The sequence below is a fragment of the Seriola lalandi genome, unplaced genomic scaffold, assembly GCF_002814215.2.
Source record: "Seriola lalandi dorsalis isolate HSWRI2012SDOR001 ecotype SW California unplaced genomic scaffold, Sedor1 jcf7180002053835, whole genome shotgun sequence".
Lineage (NCBI taxonomy): Eukaryota > Metazoa > Chordata > Actinopteri > Carangiformes > Carangidae > Seriola > Seriola lalandi.
In genome coordinates, this window is record NW_019524388.1 from 530,380 (window position 1) to 549,113 (window position 18,734).

An 18,734-nucleotide genomic window follows, 5' to 3' on the forward strand; every position below is an offset into this window, starting at 1 on the left:
GTCTGTGCGGTGCATTTCTCCCTTTGAAGTACCGTATTCTGGTCTGTTCTTTTCTGTTCACGCCCCGGCGCTACGTGCTGTCAACGCTCCTGGCAGCAGATAATGATCTCCCACTGCTTTTGTAATTGGCCAAATAAACACTTGACAACACTAGTTTAAAACAGACAAGTTATTTGGTTTTAATTAACATAGTAGGGCCTGTAATGGCTTCATTAAAAATGCGTTATTTCAGCTGCACGTTTGATTATATTGGAAACGGACATCTCGAGGGCCTGTGTTTATTTTCCCTTTCTTTTCTTCCACGGCCGAGCGTTGCTTAGTGTCGCCTCCTCTGTTATATCAGTGTGTTTTATTCATTTGAATCGAGTGACTTACAATTGTGGTATTTATTTTAAACTTCACATTAAGTGCTAATTATGTGGTTTTAACAGTGGTGAAATCTGCTGTTTCGATAATGCCAAATACATGGGGTTGATATTAGCTGATTATTTTATGTCATGCAATTTTTCATAAGGAAAGAAAGATAAAATATCAAAGACTGCCGAGAAGCACCATCTGTCTTTTTAATTGGTTCCAGTTTTAAAATTAGGCTTTTTATCGCTGAGCTTCCAGATATTGTATTATGTATTTAGATTTTGCTTCAGGCAGAGTTCATTTCAGTTTTTATTCTGTTAATATATGTATTTTTAATTAACAACTGGAAAACCTTTTCTTTTCCACAAACACTATTTAGTCAGATGAAAATCTTTCGAAATTAATTTCATCTTTTAAATGAGTTAGACAGTTCCCTAATTCGGCTGATTGATTTGATCTAAATTGGCTGATGAAAATTATATTGACTCAAGGTTAAAAACAAACTGCAAGCAGAGAGCTAGATTGTGTCTGTCTTATGTATGTATGTATGTATGCATGCATGGCTGTGTAGGCACAGGAGGAGAGAATATGGCTTAGGCAGAGCAGAGGAAAAACAACAGCTTTGTTTGTTGACAGATGCCTCCATGCTTATGGTCTGTTAATTGGATAACAATGTAAACAATCACCGATGGCGCCCGTCTCCTGTGTCAGTGTGGCATCTTGTTTCCCTACTTTCTTTTTCAGAGTCAGATGCTGCTCTCCCCCCGTTATCTCTCCCTGGTGCACCACGAGCACAAACTCTCATCCCGATTTCACTCACAACACACACATCCACACACAAGCTTATATGTAGTCCACAGACACATGACTACACACACACACCTGCTCCACCCCAAAGCCTCATTTACTCCTACCTGATGCTGTGGTGTCATAACAGCCTGTCGGGTTCATTAGCATGGCAGCCATTTGCGACGCGCTGCTCCTGAGGTGGGAAAAGGAGCGCAGCAGCCCTGTTGGTCGTTTTCCCCACCGTTGGGATGGAATATGTTTGCGGCAAACACACACATACACACTCATAAAAACATGCACACTATTTTACCTCTCTTCATGTCGTCCTGCTCCCCGCTGTGCTATGAGGCAGTTGACTAGGTGATGGGCATAAGGTTGATGTGGCAGCCCCTCCCTGCCCACACCGGGCTCCCCAGGACCCCGCTGAGAAGTCAAGAGTCTAAATGACACGTTGAAATGAGGACATGGAGATGAAAGACATGGAGTCAAAGTGCACATGGGTGTGACATTTCCAAACACCCTTGGGAGATGGATAGGTTGTCTGATGCTGATATATGTCACCTTTCCCTAATTTACTTGCCTTCTTGTTTTTTTCTCTCATTCACCCTTTCCTCAGAGTCCGTGAACACCTTCTAGTTTTACGGATGTTGTAGTTAACACAAGTTTAAATGTGTAGATTGTTTTAATTATTTTGAGTGTTTACTCTTTATCACTGTTTTCGGCCTCAAAAATAAGGAGTTAACATAGACTCAATGTTTATTATCTTGTATAGGTTGTTCAAAGTACAGATGAAGGTAGGATTTTCATTCTTCTTTAGAAGTTACAAAATAAAAATGACCAAAGTTAATGCACTTGATTGTTATGATACTAAGAAGAAACTATAAGGTGAGTGTAGGTGAAACTGGTGGTTCGGTTCATGGTCAGAGTTCACGTTTCTCTCCCTACAATAGTCTGTCTCAGACCGATCACTCTGCTTGTTGTGAGGTCGACCTTTGCCGCGCTCGGCTTGCCCTCCGACCTTCTACAGCAGGTACAGCAAGCCTGTTAATTATCCCACCGCGAGGTTAGAATAGGAGCCTTAATCAGAGGGGCTGACGCAGCAGTCATCAGATAAGCCCTGGACACATCTCGGTGTCACACCACCTCGCCCATTCAGCCCAGGTGTTAGATTGGCCCGATGTAACTCAACCCCTCCGGTGATTAGCTCACATAAGCTAAGAGGCCCACAGGGGTGGTGGGTGTCAGAAAGAGAGTCAGATTGTCCTGTTTAAAAAAAAAAAAAAAAAAACGCAGGTCAGACCCCCTTCGTGTCAGCTAACTCGATCAGCTCCGTTGTGGGTGGTACTGAATTATTCCTCTGCTTTTAGACAATAGCTGTTGTAGTATTGAAAACAGATAAATGTTTCTCTCCTCTGCAGCATCAGCTATGTTCCTGTTTGACCTTTGTCACAGCTGAAAAGAGTCATTATTAGCCATCAAAAACACACACAGTTCTCTCAATCCCTGCTTCTCTCTCTCTCTCTCTCTCTCTCTCTCACACACACACACAGACACACACACACACACACACACACACACACACACACTTTTATAACACACACTGTCTCTCCTGTCCTGTAACCTTCATCAGTTTGTTCTGGACTGGAGCCTTTCCATGAAAACAAACCTGATGGTCCTCTTAGGGAAACAAAGCTCTAGCTGCTCAGATTACTGCCTAGACGTTTTTTTTTTAAACATCATGTTAGAATAATACACACCATACACACTCTCTTACAAATACACACACACACACACACACACACACACACACACACACACACACACACATTCATTGAACTCTGCAGTAAAGGCTGGATCGCTGGGCCATGTTCACACTAACTGGAACAAATCTGAAAATATCATTGAAATAGTTTAGATAATACGATTAAACTCACTTTAAAACTTGTCTGTCTTTATGTTAAGCTTTGTCCACCAGAGTTGTTGCTATGGTTTTCAAATCGATCAACTTCGTTGAGCAATTTTGTTGAGCATGTGTTGAAAACAGCAGCTCGGTTTTGATCCATGGTCAAAAAAGAGTGTAACATTTAATGCTGCTGAAATAATTTGTGGATTTAATTAGTTAGTCAATTGGCAGAATATTGTTTACCAACAAATGTAATAATTGATTCAATTTTTAATATGTCAATATCTGTTATCAAACCAAAATGCAAAACATTTACTTGTTGCATCTTCTCAAATGTGAGAATACGACACTTTTCTCTGCCTAATATCGTTGTAAATTTATTGTCTTTGTGAGTTGGAGTGTTAAACTAAACAAGCAAGTTGAAGGTGACTTTTTGTGATCTGTGATATTGTGATGGATATTTCTCATTATGATAATATCAATGTTAAATCAGTTAATTAAAAAAATAAATAAATGTCAGGTTTATTGATAATGTACATAGCTATTAAGTTCTAACATCAAACCCTTTGGTCAGTGACAGTCTAATGCCCCCCCCCCCACCTTGTCTCTTCTCAGATCACCCAGTTGGAGCCAGGGTCGACTCTGCTGGAGGCCAAGTTGTTTCCACAGGAGACGCTCTTCCTGGAGGCTAAAGAATAGGAACTGGCCCTCTGGTAGCTGAGAGGACCGACTGATTGACTGACTGATGAACTGGCTGGACACACACTAGTCACCGAGCATGGCCCCCCCCCTCCCCCAATCCCCAACCCAATCCCCAACCCCCCCAGTCTGGGCCTACAGTACATATATACACACACACACACACACACTCACCGATACACAGTCCTCTCTCTCCTCTCAGACATACATAAATACACTGGCATGCACATCCAGTGACACAAAAGTGCAAGTAAGCTTCTCTGCCCTCGGCCTGGTCGTGGTACATGAATGCCTAGTGTACACGTGTTGCACAGAGGAGCAAAGACAGTATCATAAGCACACAGCCAAACATTCACCTCACCCAAACCTCTCTCTCTCTCTCTCTCTCTCTCTCTCTCTCTCTCTCTCTCTCTCTCTCTCTCTCTCTCTTGTTCTCTCGTTCTCTCTTTCTCTCTCAACTCCTCTCACACACTTAACAAATTCACGTTCCCAACTGCTGTCATGGTTTTTCTCTCACAACACAAACACAGTACGACAACAGCATTGAGAGACTGAGTAGACAAATCTTTGTCACAGTAAAAAAATAACAAAACAAAAAAAAAAAACAAGGACTTGGTCCCCCTTGTTTCCACATTCAACACACCAAGGCTGCTTTTTTAGAACATGGTTTTTGTGTTTGAAATCCAAAAAAAAAGCTAAAAAAAAAAAAAAAAAAAAAGAAAGAAAGAAAAATAAACAGCAAGAAGAGATGTTGCCCTGCAGAAGTCTGGGCCGTCTCATCTCCACCTGTACTTACCCCCTTAACCCTTCCCCAGCTCTACTTCCCACCCCCTCCCTACCCTCCCTTGCCCCACCTTCCACCCCTGCACCCCTCTATCCGCTGTCTGCCACGGGGAATGGGACTTGGTGGGACACCCACAGCATCTGCTGTGCCCCTTCAGTCTCCACTCCCCCTGGTTTTAACATCCACTGCTCCACAAGCCAATGGATTGCTCAGTTTTCAGGTTTTTCTTTTCTTTTTTTTCTCTTGATCCTTTTTAAGTTTGATGCTGTATTAGTTTTAGTTTGATATACATTATATAAAATATATGAATATGAACATCAATTTGTCTTGCCCGGAAATCTGTTGAAATACGTCATGACATACACACACACAAGTCTTTTCCCTGTTCAGATGATTTAACGTGTGATCTGTTTTACTCAAATTCTTCGGCTATGTGAAGGTCTGTTATGAAGGGCGTATAAATCTTTATTATAGGGGGTTCAGAGTAGATGGAAAAACATTACTTTGTATCAAAACTTAAAATCATGACACTCCTGGGGGGTATTAAAGGATAATGGTCAGCTTATGGGTTCCACTGAAAATCAAAGAAAGCAAAGAAAAACATACATTTGGTGTTTATATGTTTTTTTTTTTATATATAAACTTTGTGAGTTGTTTGCTTTCAACTGGAGAGACGCCACAGTGCTGCTGGAGATCATGATAACCCTGATGTCCGCTGTTCTTGTTGATGTTCAACTTATTAACGTCTGAGCTGTGGGTGACGAAACAAGAGGTTCACACACCACAGATTGATCTGATTTCATTCAAGATAACCTGAACATGATGCCAGCTCTGACTGTCCAGCTTCGGCTTTTACACATATCAAAGTTAAGGTATGCATCATCACATCTCTGTTGCCACTGGCAGACCTTTTGCATAGTTCTCTTAACAAATGTTTTAATATTCTCACTCACATGCCACCTGGTAATATCAGCCTCACCGCAGCTAATTTCCTGTGTTCAGTGAGGGGAGATCACGCAGGCTTAGCCCTCCATCTGTAGCAGGGCTCCTCCGACAGCTAAAGGCAAAGTTTGAGAACCCCAGCAGAGCGACGTGCCATAAACAGACTGCTACTCCCTCATCAGTAAACAGGTAAGCAGATCACAGCGGCCTGGACTAAGCTGATCCATACACAGTGAGGTGGGACAGGAGCGACTCGGACAGGGCCTCAGTGATGTCTAGATGCCATTACATAGATTCTGTTTATGTCATTTTTCTTTCTTTTACAATTGGCAGTGGACACTGACAGGAGGCGACGGAGAGGGAGGGATTACATGCAATATTTCAAGTTCCTGACATTTTGGTGCAATACTTGTTTTTTTCTCACATTAAACATGAACGAGTCGAACTTGTTGAAAAGTGGACAGCAGACTGAAGTTCCTTTTTAGCTGCTTTTGAGTCAAGATTGTGTGTCTGGGTCCTGTAGCAATTTTGAAGGGGAAAAAACAAGAACTGAATAATTATTACACTTCACACTTTTTTACATTTTCCTCTGAGGAAAATATAAAAATAATATGCTGACATTATAAATACTGACTTTATACTGCAGCAAATCATTGTAGCTACTTTAAGGATGACAGCTGACATTTAGTTATTTCTAATTAATGAAGCCTGTAATTAACAAAATCAAGACTGTAGAGCAAAGTTTTCTAACAATATTGTGTTCTGCAATCACCAAAAATAGGAAGCAGTGTCACAGTCTTACAAAGCAAAATTGATGTCAGAAAATGTTGAATATTGGAATAGATCATAAGCAACTATTATGATGAAATTAATTAATGCACCTTTGCAAAATCACACACAGGTCAAAATCAGACTTCAGTGGTTATAGGCTCCTTTTACTGCACAGGACATTTTACTAAACTGTAAAACTGAACTCTGTCTCTTTAGGGGAACAACATAAGACCCTATTTACTTCCTGCATGCTTTAAATCTGTTATGAACTGGATTAGAATAATCTGGACTAAATGAGTGAAGGAAACTAAATCTGATGTTTTGAGTCTAGTTTCAAATGGGAATTCTGGAGGCTTCAACTTAATCCTTGTGGGTGAAATAGACAATTATCTTATGAATCTTACTCTGTGTATTGTCATCAAGTCCTGTGATGTTTATTTATGGAATATATGAGTCTTAAAAAAAGCTATACAAGGCCACCCAAAACCATGTAGTCATCTCTGGTAATGCTAGTTACACTTGTGCTTTAAAAACTGGGACAGCTTTTGTGATGCACACAGTCAGCGTGTTACACAAGCATCCTCGAGTGTGAGCGTGCGTTTGTTGGTTTCTCTGCAGCTGTCTTGATTCTCACGCGAGGAATGAGTCGACCCTAACGTGCTCAGCCAGCCGCACTTCCCCAGGTTTGACCAGACATGAGATGTTGCTGAAGGCGCTGTGAGAGAGAGCGAGAGAGAAACACTGCAGGACAAATCCTCAGACTTTTTTAGTCTGTGAAAGCTACTCGTGGAGTAATGTTTAACTGACTAAACTTGTGACAAAAACACCCCGATTTTCAACCATTGATATTTGTTACTAGATGTCATATGTGTTTATATGAAAGGTGAAGAAAAACCATTTGCTAAATCAAACCTAAAACTTTATTTCTTAATAAAATTCAGGTTTCCATGAGCATCAAAGACCTTAAAATTCAAATGAGGCTGTGAAGGTTTTTGAAAGTACCTCGATGAAGAAAGACACCAGAAGTAAGCGAAATGCAGATTTTTATTTTAACATTTAAAAGTAATTTGTCTTTGAGTCAGTCCGTGATATCAGTGTATTGTGGCAAATTGCAGCCTTTTGAGAGATCTCCCATGGGAAACGTGGCCTCTACTCTGTGGAGTGATGGAGGGATGAAGATCACTGCAGTGGCATCAAGAAGACATAACAGGTATTACAAATGCACCTCAGTGAAACTATCAGCTGCACTGTACACCGGCTGACAGAACATCCTGCAAACGCTGAATAACCCAGTGAATTCATTCCTGATTCCATGAGGAAATTACACAAATATTCCTGCCTGAACTTGTGCTAAAAGCTTCACATGATGGGTCAAGACAGTTCTTTAGCAGCAGGTCCAACTCTAATGCTTTACCCCTATAGATGTTTCTCTTTACCGAGCTGCTGACTTCCATCCTGAGGAATGTTTGAGTTTCTACGTTGGTTTTAAAAGGTTATTTGGCCTTGTTGTCTTAACCTGACGAAAGTTAGAAAGTGGTGCCTCTATGATGCCTAGTTTGGAGCGTCTTACCCCGAACACATAGCAATATTATGTCCCCTAATTCTCCCAAAGACAACCAGTGAGGCAGTCCTTGAATTTGACTAGTGAGAGCTGAGTGTTAAATGCTCCATTCAAGGGTAATGTTGAACTTTGTAGAAGCTCTGAAGGGCAAATGAAATGTCTCCGGATGACATTTGTGTTACTTGGATGTAGTTGGCCGTACGGACAAGTGCAGCTCGGGGCGAGGGAGAGGTCAGGGCAGGGCCAGGAGCTCAGTGAGCGTGAAAAACCGGGTGCGTTTATGCAAAGAGACAGACAGGTGCATTTCTGCTCGTCTTGTCAGAGTGTGTCTTCCTCGGGGAACAGTGTACATAGTGCAGCTCCTCTCAAGTGTGAGATTACAGTTTCTATCACGCAGCTTTTTGAATGCGATGTGCACAGGCATGTTCCTCTGTGCTGCTGCAGCCCGTGATGGTGATAAGGTCAGAAATGCCAACGAGACATAATGATATTCCTCTCTTATACCTGACCAAACTTGTCATTAGTTGTTTTTGTTTCACTGGGAGAAGTGTCATCAGGTTTTTAACTGTATGATGGGAAAAAGTAGGACAGAGAAATTTGCAAAAATATAAATTTATTTTTTGTAATCTCTTTCACATGATAGAAATAACCTGATTTATTTTTGGATAGGTAGGAGCCTCTAGGCCCCTTCACATAAGGAAGTAGTGGAGCACACCTCTTATTTATTAAAATGAACAGTTCCCGTTCACTGTCTTCATGAGAGTGAAACTTGTTTGACTCTACCTGAAGTGTCCCACAGACTTTTTCATGATTGCCACGTTTTCGTTTGTTTGAACAGACTCGTGCTCATGAAACTGCCTTTAAAATCCTCTCAAAAATGTGCACCACTACAGACATTGTAGAGCTGCAACGATTAGTTGATCAATTGATTAATCATTTTCTCAAGAAGAAATGCCAAATATTCTCTGGTTTGGGCTTCTCAGGTGTGAGGATTTGCTGCTTTTCTTTGTTGTATATGACAGTAAATTGAAAATCTTTATGTTTTGGACTAAAAATGTTGAGACAGTACTGTGAGCTTGGAGAAACTGTAAATGGCATTTTCTTCACTATTTAAAAACATTTTTATATGCTAAACTAATGAGAAAATAATTGACAAATTAATCTATAATGAAAATAATTCAGAATTAGCCTTCAGCCCTTAATGTGCACTTAAAAAAAAAACAACTTTAACTAGAGGTACTTTGCATTAGAGAAGACATCAGTGTGTTTTGACTCTGTGTAACATCAGCTGTTCTTTGACATGTTAGTCAAACTTGGACGTCTCAATCAGTGTCTGCACCCCTTAAATCTGACACAGGCGGGATGAGAAAAGTGTCTGTGTGGTAATGAGCTTACTCTGCCGGCTTCCCTGCCACAGATTCAGTGGTGGCAACATCAGGTTGCTGTCTTGATTCTGTGGCGACAAAAGAGGAAAGCGTCCATGATGTTTAACCAGCTCCGCCGGGGTCAAGAATGCAGCCCACTGGCGAGGGAACAAAATTCCTGACACAAGTGATCTCGCCTCCCTCCTTTTGAAGTGGGACCCACTGAGATCCCAGAGCACGGCGGCTCCCTGAATCACAGGATCTCCGCTCGTATCCCAGACTGGCCTAACCTGGAGGGTCACCCCAAGTTTACTTTCTCAGAGAAGCCGGCCCTGCCCAAAGAAACAGAATCTATGCAGCTTAAACTGTTGGATGGGCACAAAAGGAGGGTCATCTCTCCCTCTCTGTCTTTCTCTGTTCACAGTACTGTTTGTTAGTGACACAATAGATGTGGAAAGACTTTGATTTTTATCTATAAAAAGACAAAACACATTTTCCTTGCAGCCATGTAACCAAGCTGATTAAAAAAAACTGGCCTTGAAATGGGTCTAAATTCTTAAAAGGCCTGGATCCTTATTTCAAGACAGAAGTTTTTTTTCTAAACAACTCTTATTTTCAGAGGCTGAAACAGAGAATATACAGATCTGATTTAATCAGTCAAATAATAAATAACTAGGAGGCAAAAATTGGTTAATTTATTACCTCTGTTCTAATTAGCTACTGGTTATTGTTGCTGTTTTTCCTTATAATCTGAACACAGCCACATGGCTGCCAGATTTCACCTTGTGTCTTTGTGCTGTCTGACAGCTCTGTAGGTTTTATTGGGTTAACTCTTTTAATAAGAGGCAACCTGACAACTTTGAGCACGTGCAGCCACATTTTCCCGAATCCATCAAACATTGTTTTCCTGAAGCCACAATTTTTTTTCCTTCCCTTTTCTTTGTTTTTCCATTGGAAATCACGTTTTCATAGTTTGGCAAAATTTTAATATATTATATATAATATATGTAATCTTATTTTTCAACAAATTCGTATGAAAACACTGCCAACTATATTACAATAATAATAATGATAATTATTATTATCATTATTATTATTATTATTATTATTATTATTGTTGTTTTTGAGTTAAGGGTAAGCTTAACTTGCCGTGGTTAACGACAGGTTTGGAAACGCTGCTTTTCATCCATAACAGACCAAATAAAATCTGACATTTCATTTTCATGATAGCCTAAGGAAGAATGTAGCTGAATGTACAGTGGAGAGTTTGTGTGGGAAACCGCCTTGATCATAATAAGGCCAATAAATGATAAAAGCATCTATCCGTGTGAAACCCGAAATTTTCATCAGAAAGAAGAAATAGGCTACTGGTCACAGTCACTTGTGTCCTTGAAACCATTCAGTTATTTTGATGTCAAAGCAGCTAACTCCAAAATAACGCAATATCTCTCTTCTCTTCCCAAGAAAGCGGCTGCTGGTTCTCCGGGTCTGTGCCTGGACCAGGGGGCGCTCTCTACACAGCATCTCTGCTACAGCATCTCTGCTGGCTCCTGCTCTCCTTCAGGAGCTGTCGAAATACAGCACCCAAGGAAAATCAAGTTTGAGATGCAAAAATATAAAAACAAAATTAATACATTGAAAAAGAACATATTATTAAATATTATTATCTATCGTGTCATAAAACAAAAATAACCTAATAAAAAAAGATGAATTGACTCATCTAACAAACATTTGATCAAAAGAGTTAATTTAATTATTCATTTTTAAATGTAAAAAGCAAAATAATTTTCTTAATATAGCCTAAAAGCCAATTTAGTAGAAGTTAATATGCTGATTAAATCTTATCACCTATAACTAATGGATTGACTACAAGTGTGGCCGACAATTACACTAAAATACTAAAAGACTGTGACCAGTCAGGCCTCTTGCTAAATATTAACGTATATTAAATACTGATTAAAACCAATAAGACGAAAAAAACAAAAAAAATTGAAGTTGCGTTAAGTTCTTCTGCAGCGCTTGTTGCTCAGTTTATTTATAGTCATGTTCCTCCAGATCTGTCTCCTTAAAACGCCGCAGAGGCCTTAGAAAAACTTGTGGTATTCGGATTATCAGCCGCATGGGATAAAGCAATAAATGGGCCAGTGGGGTCCTGAATGGGTGCAGTGGCGTGAAGGGGAGTAATTACTGCTTCATATTAATTGTGTTTTTTTCCTTCTCTTTCTGAACACACAGACACACACGCACACACGAACACACACTCATAGCCTACTGGAGCGAGGCGGTGGTGACATCTAGGAGGGCCACGTCTTTGTGCTGAACACTTCAAGTTTCAAAAACAAGGCCAATTGAAGCGGCGGAGCTCAAAGCCGGCACCATTGTAGGCGAACACATTGAGTTTTGATTGGGGACAATGGTGTTTCTCAAATTTCTAGCAAAGAGAAAGCCATACTCCATCTGTGATCTCAATGAGCACCTATTCATGAGCTTCCTTCTTTTCTGCGCCATTCGTTGGTGGAGAAAAGGAGGCAGATGTGGAGGGATAGAGCAGGGGAGAGTGCATTTTAATTGGCTGCAGTGTGTAGGTCTGTGTCTGTCTTTCTCTCCCTCCCTCCTTCTCTCTCTCTCTCTCTCTCTCTCTCTGTCACACACACACACGCACACACAGGAGTTATATGCCACTAAAGGCCTCGCAGAAGGGAGAGCTAGAGAGCCCAATAATCTCGCCGTGTTGATGAATACTTGTAGCCCATTCATTAAACAAAGATAATCCCTGCCAACCTACCTCGGGGGCACAAAAACGGTATGTGTGTGTGTGTGTGTGTGTGTGTGTGTGTGTGTGTGTGTGTGTGTGTGTGTGTGAGAGAGAGAGAGAGAAGAGAGAGATTGCCTGAGTGCTGGCCAACAGCTCTGGCAGAGAGGGACCCTTCAAATCTTTGAAATATTCATACGCCATGGCAGGGTGATCCCCCATTTACAAATAAGTGTTATTCTAGCGGGTGAGGAGTGGTGCTTGAGAGAGACCTCTCTCTGCCTCTCTCTGCCTCTTCAGCTCACGGCCCTGCTGAAATCTGGCCTACACGTTTGTCTTTGTTTGTGACCTTTGCGAGGCTTTGCAAACTAACCAGTCACACTTTTGGTTTCTGAGATTTTCCAGTGGTGGAATGTAATGAAGAATATTTACTGAAGCTCTCCGCATATAAATCCACTATTTACTGGAGTGATTCCTTTTAATGCTGCTACTCTACTGTATTTGACAGCTATTGCTTTACTCGGTTTTATGTAAGATGATTGATTATTATAGATCAAATTAGCCAACAGCGCAATAAAGTTAATTAAAAAAACGTCATTACCAATAGGCTACTTTTACTTTACCGCTAATACTCAAATTTTACTTCAGCAGCCCAGTATTTTAAATGCTGGACCTTTGCGCTATTTTTACGCATTATGCTTTTTAAAGTTAAGGGTCCTGAATGGTTCCTCCATCGCTTTTATTTTCATACTCAGATTAGTGTGAATGTTAATAATGAGTAACTACACACCTCATATGTAATCATCACCCAATATGTTCACACAACTTACCCTATTTGTTTCTTTAGTCTGGAAATCCTCATTATCTGTGCTATATTTAACACATATTTATATTTCAAAATCTGAATTTACATGCTACTGTTGTATGTCAGCATTAAAAGCAGGTTAGAAACTTGCCCAACAATGTGTTTAATGTGTCTCCAGCCCTCACTGCTCCCCTGACTCTGCCTTTAAAGGAATGCATTAAGCCTGATCCATTTCCCCGACGCACTGGAGCTGGTGTGAAGTGGCAGGTTAACAGCCTCTTGTCTATAAGCCCGGGCCTACTCGGTGTGCCCGTCAAGCGTGTAAATACTTGTGTGAAAAACCCCGTGCGTTTCTTTTCTCCGCGGCCCCTTGTCTAACTGCTACTCTAACCTCTGCCTCTGTGTGACAGAGCCGGCTGCTGCAGCGGGAGAGCGCGGGAGGGGATCCGGGCAAAGCCGGGCTGCAGGCGGGGCAGCGGCAGTGGGAGCGGCCGCTAGAAAGCCGCACCGGGGTGCAGGGGCAGCGGAAACATGCTGCTACATATGTTGGGTCAAGCATGGCCTTTGTTGTGATCTTAAAAGGGTGTTAAAAACCCACTCGTCTGTACCCTTCCTGAATGAAATGAAAGCATCGCATGGTTTTTTTGATGCATAGGCCTAATGAAGTGGTTAAAAGAATGTTGGATTTTCTAAGTGCTCACAGTCACTTTTAATTGCGCGGGGGGCATTTTTAATTGGGCCAGGAGGAATAATAGTGAACTTAATCCCTATCATAATGCATATCCTTGAAAAATGAACTTTCCGTTAGGTTCAGCCAAACTCAGTGATAAGTCTACTCAAGTGATAAATCTATCCCAGGATAACCCCAAACCAGCGACGTTTACACGCCGTGGATGAAATGAGCGATTTAACCGGAGCCGCTGGTAATTTAAGTTCAACCTTCAGAGTGAATTCACTCGTGATAATATTACAAAACACAGGAGCCTTATCAGCTCAGTATGGACAAATATAGCTCAATAAACACACGTCAAGTCCAAGTAATTGTCACCTGAAATCCACTCGTATCAACAGTGGAAATTGTGCGTAATGAGAAACTGGACTGTTCTCTTTCCGCCTTTGTATCGTCTCCGCCAATACAACAACACACTATAAGCGACCAAGGCGGTTTTATTTTGAAATTCCATTCAAATGCTGCAGGTGACATTGTGCTATGTACGGCCTCTACACCTCAGTCTCTCCAGTGAGCGCGCCCGGGCCTCCTCTGCAGTTTGCAACTATCTACTTCACCGAGCAGGACGCCGGGTAATTTTCTTCCGAGTGAGATCGTCGCCCATGCGGATAATTACTTTGAATGTCAAAAAGATGTAGTTTTAATATCGTCTCTATTAGCCTGTTGGCTAGGTAATTAAGGTGCAGATGACAGCGGCGAGGGAAACAGATGGCATTTGCTTACAGTGATTCAGAAAGTAAACAATGAGCCTGGGAGGGGAGAGAGGCAGGGCTGCACACCGAGCAGCCATTTCTTTCTTCATCTGCCTCAAGTAGTAGCAGCCTAGTAGTTCACTAAGACTGTTGTTTTGGTCCTCCGTGGGACTGACAATTGTTGATAAAAAAAAAAAAAAATCAATATCGTTTTAATCTGAATTCAAAAGGCTGCATGAATCATCCCCTGAGTGAACAGGTGAGGAAGCAGGTGGTTTGCGCGCCAAGCCCCTTTGTAGCTCGGTGCGCCGCGGACTCCTCAGATCTCTGGAAGCATTACAGTATGATGGTTAGTCAGTTAATGGGGGCAGTGGGAGGACGACTCACCAGTCAGTGCTAAACGCTCATTTTACAGAGTTTATGGAGAAGATGGTGGAAAATCAAGTATAAATCCAGTTTTCTGTTTCGTTTTTCTCCTTCTTTCTGATAAAGTTATAGAAACGGATGCCTTTCAAATTAAGAATGAAGATGAGAAACTCAAGCCCAAACAAACAGAAACCTCTTCTCCTGTCTACAGTCGCACATGAACTTTTCTAACATAAATACTGTCAATATATTATCATTAGACTATTATTAATATATTGTGTGAGAGGCGATTAATGCTGACAGCTTAATTTAATTAATTGGATTGTGTGCATCTTATTTATTTTATGCATTATTATTATGAATATTATTAGTATTATTGTTATTATTATATATCTTTACACATCACATTCCATGAGATGTTATGGCATGGATTATTTAATGAAAAAGATTCTGGGTTTGTTTTTTACATGTTTTTTTATTATGTAGGCTTCATGTATACGTCGAGATAATTATAGGACACTCGATGTGCCGAGAATAAATAACACTAAATGTTTATCTGAAAATAAATCATACAGTAATGTTCAAAATATAACCCTTCACAATAACAATGATTATTTCGAAGAGTCGAGATCAATGACAAAAAAATGCGAAATTGAGTTTTAAAACTGCTGTGATTACATCAATAATTAAACACGTATAATTGGGCACAAAGGCGGATGAAACCATTGAGGTAAATATCGTTTTCTCGTGAAGCGACGTGCAGCGTTGGACTGACGAGTAAAGAGCAACAATTGTAGTTTCAGCACTGCAGCTCAAAAACGAACCAAAGAGAAGCAGCACAAAATATGAAGTGAATAGTCCTTATTAAAAAAAAAAAAATTACTTTGAGACATATTTATGTGACACTTTCAATTTATGACAAGAAAGACATAGATTGGAAAAACGAAATAAAGACAGAAAGAAGCTGTGGTGTGGCATGTGCATTTAATCCATGACTCCATCATTTCATTCATTCATTCAGTCCAAGCGTTTGTTGTATAATTCGATTTATTTTTCCTCCTAAACGGATTAAAAAAACGTTTAAACTGATAAAAACAGGTTTTGTTACATGTAAAGTAGCGATCACGACACCAGATTATAAATCATTTGGACAGTGAAGTTAACCATTTAGCATCATCGACAGCTTTGCTTTCTGCAGTCAATAACCTGCTGCAAATATAGACTTTTTCTCCGACAGAGCAAATTTTGCCTCTTCTTGAATCAATAAAATAAATGATACTCACCCTCCGGGCGGACGACATTATACAGTCACACTTCATCTTTATATTTGGGGTCTTAAATTGGTCTGTAATTAGTAGCATAAACACATCTGGACGCAAGGATGGCGATGTCATAGTATAACAACCATGGCTCCAAATGATACAGAATATTTCTTCAGAAATATACAGAAAGTTCTTGCAAGGGATTAAATTTTTCCTTCATTTTAGGGTAATTTTAGTTTCCTGATTGATTTTTTTTTTTTAAAAGGCCATACAGTCATAGTTCTGATTTACTCCATTAAAATGGAATAACATTTTAAACATATTGTTTAAAACCTATAAAAAATATTTTTTTGGAAATACACTGCATCGATTTGAGCTTTCCGGGAACTCCCTTCAGATTCTTAACACTTGATATTTGGAAAAAGAACTCAGGTGGACACAGTTGAAAAAAGAGGCAAGCCAATCAGATTGCTCCTTCCCCCTTTGGCCAATGACAGACGCCACATTGTTGTCAAATTTGTCTAATGAAAACGTAGGAGCAACAATAGAGAGGGGAGAGAGGGATCTGTATCCACTGACAATCTCAGGAGGAAGTTAGTGTCTCAGGCTGCAGTGAGTAACAACCTCAGCTCCTCCTGGACAGTTTTAACTTTATATCGGGGAGGAATGGTCGCTCCTCTCGGCTCCTGCTCTTTTCGGATTTCAAGTTGACTTTATCTGCTCCTGTTTTCGATCCTTCGACAGACGCCCGGACAGTTTCCACTAGAGTTTCGATCACAGATTTTTTCTTTTCTTTTTTCTTCATGGTAATCTCGTCAGTAGACAGACATCGTTGACTTCATCTGCTGTCCAGAGATGTTGAGAACCGCTGAGCAGATGTGATCGGCTCAACATTAGTTAAAGTAATACAGATCGTTCAGAACAACGTCGTTGTCTTGTTTATACTTTAGTTAGCCGAGATCAGTGAGGACCACGGGCATGGATCTGAGACCGGAGCTCCCTACAGTCTCCTCTGCCTCTCAAGTCCACCCAGGAGCGGCAGCGGCGGCCGCAGCAGCAGCCTCCATCCCTGTGTCCATGGCCGGCAACCTGCTGCGCGGCCCTCCGCTCCTCCTGCGCGCCGCGGACAAGTACCCACGCACCCCGAAGTGCGCCCGCTGCAGGAATCACGGCGTCGTTTCCGCGCTGAAGGGCCACAAGCGCTACTGCCGCTGGAAGGACTGTATGTGCGCCAAGTGCACATTGATCGCAGAGAGACAGCGGGTGATGGCTGCGCAAGTGGCGCTGCGGCGGCAGCAGGCGCAGGAGGAGAACGAAGCCCGAGAGCTGCAGCTGCTCTACGGCACGGCGGAGGGACTCGCCCTGGCCGCCGCCAACGGCATCATCCCCCCGCGTCCAAACTACGAGGTGTTCGGCTCTGTCAGCAGCGAGAGCAACTCAGGTAAGGGCAGCTGTCCTAACCCTAAAGGGTTAGTGGTTAGTGCAGGTCGATGTTTATAACTTAACACAAGCGCAAGGCAGAAGCAGTAAAGTTAAACCTGTAATAAAGGCCTAAATATTATGTATCATTCCGCCCATTTAAGTTTAACTTACTGTCATATTGTAGGGAGATTGCAGTGTGGTTGCTAAGCGACACACCTGGCTGTAGGCTACTTAAAAAAAATGATTTGTGGTTGTCCTGAGATATTGAAATATGATGCATTTATATGGTATTTTACATTGTGACTGACCCGGTGACATCTGTTCCTTTGACACTTTAAAGGCCTGTGTGATTTGATTTTTTTTTTCCTGACTGTCATTAGTTGACCCCTGGCTGATGGCCTATACTGGCCCACTGTAACATTCAGACTTTGTGTCTTCAGTCTTATGAACTGTGGTTTTATGCTTGTGTCAACAGATTCAAGTACTATCCAGAAGTACGAGCTTTTCCCAAAGAGCCAGCACTCCGGATCCGCCACCCCTCAGCAGTCTGCGGGGAAACCAGCGTCCACCGAGAGCGACTCGGCCCCGGGCATCTCGTCCCCAGACGGCCGACATGGAGGCTCAGGTTCCGAGAACGGAGACAGCGAGTCTTTCATCAACTCGCCGGTGTCCAAGCCTTTAAAAGACGGAGAGGACACTCCCGGGTCCGTCAGCTCTCTGGGCTCTGACTCCGGCTCTGAGACCGACAAAGACGAGCAGGAGCCCTCCCCTTCCTCTGCGGCCTCCCGGCACATGAACGCCATTGACATCCTGACCCGAGTGTTCCCCAGCCACAAGCGGAGCGTCCTGGAGCTCGTCCTGCAGGGCTGCGGTAAAGACGTGGTGCAGGCCATCGAGCAGATCCTCAACAACAGCGGCGCCCATCAGGGCCACGACAAGGCCGGGCCAGAGGAGACGTGGACGGCCGAGAGGATGCTCCAAAACGCGCAGCAGCCACCGCCGTCCTCCACATCCACAACCGCCCCGACGAGGCCAATGTTACCAGGAGCCATGACGTTGAGTAACCGCTCTGCGTTTTCTCCTCTACAGCCAAACGCCCCGCACTTCGGCGCCGACCCCACCACCTATCCTCTGGGCACCCACCTGGGACTGAACCCGCTGCGGCTGGCCTATTCTGCGCACAGCCGGGGACTGGCTTTCATGACGCCCTACTCCACCACCGGGTTGATGCCGACTCTGGGCTTCAGACCCCCGATGGACTATGCCTTTAGCGACCTGATAAGGGACAGGACAATGTTACACAAAGAGCAAGGCTATGCCAGCGGCCTGTACGGGCCTTTGGTCAACAACACGCCAGACAAACAGTGAGGCCGGTGGACTGACCACAGAGACACATTCCATTGTATTTGTAGCCACAAGTGTTGAATGTTCTGGAGAAAATCTGTGATGTGTTTTGGCTACAGGCTACTGTACATAATAGGATTATCTGGCTTGTAGTCAAATGGTTTGAGAGGGGGGAGGGGGGGGGGGGGTAATAC

The 18,734-nt window shown here is 42.3% G+C and overlaps 2 protein-coding genes across 2 annotated transcripts in view; both read left to right on the plus strand.

The window, feature by feature from the left end:
- Positions 1-4,850, plus strand: part of faf1 (Fas (TNFRSF6) associated factor 1) — a 59,134-nt gene extending 54,284 nt beyond the window's left edge. Inside the window, exon 19 of the mRNA XM_023401930.2 lies at positions 3,662-4,850. Within this exon, the coding sequence (XP_023257698.1) occupies positions 3,662-3,745 (84 nt within the window). The 3' untranslated portion in view covers positions 3,746-4,850. The remainder of the gene's footprint in view (positions 1-3,661) is intronic.
- Positions 4,851-16,106: 11,256 nt separating this feature from the next.
- dmrta2 (DMRT-like family A2) lies at positions 16,107-18,706 on the plus strand. Its single transcript, XM_023401931.2, has 2 exons — positions 16,107-17,215; positions 17,672-18,706. Exons 1-2 carry the CDS (start codon positions 16,753-16,755, stop codon positions 18,562-18,564), a joined length of 1,356 nt encoding a protein of 451 aa, XP_023257699.1. The 5' UTR covers positions 16,107-16,752; the 3' UTR covers positions 18,565-18,706.
- The last annotated feature ends 28 nt before the right edge of the window (positions 18,707-18,734 follow it).

Coding starts and splice junctions, on each gene's coding strand:
- dmrta2 (XM_023401931.2), top strand. CDS start 16,753: ATGGATCTGAGACCGGAGCTCCCTACAGTCTCCTCTGCCTCTCAAGTC. Junction 17,216..17,671: donor CAGCAGCGAGAGCAACTCAG/GTAAGGGCAGCT, acceptor TTGTGTCAACAG/ATTCAAGTACTATCCAGAAG.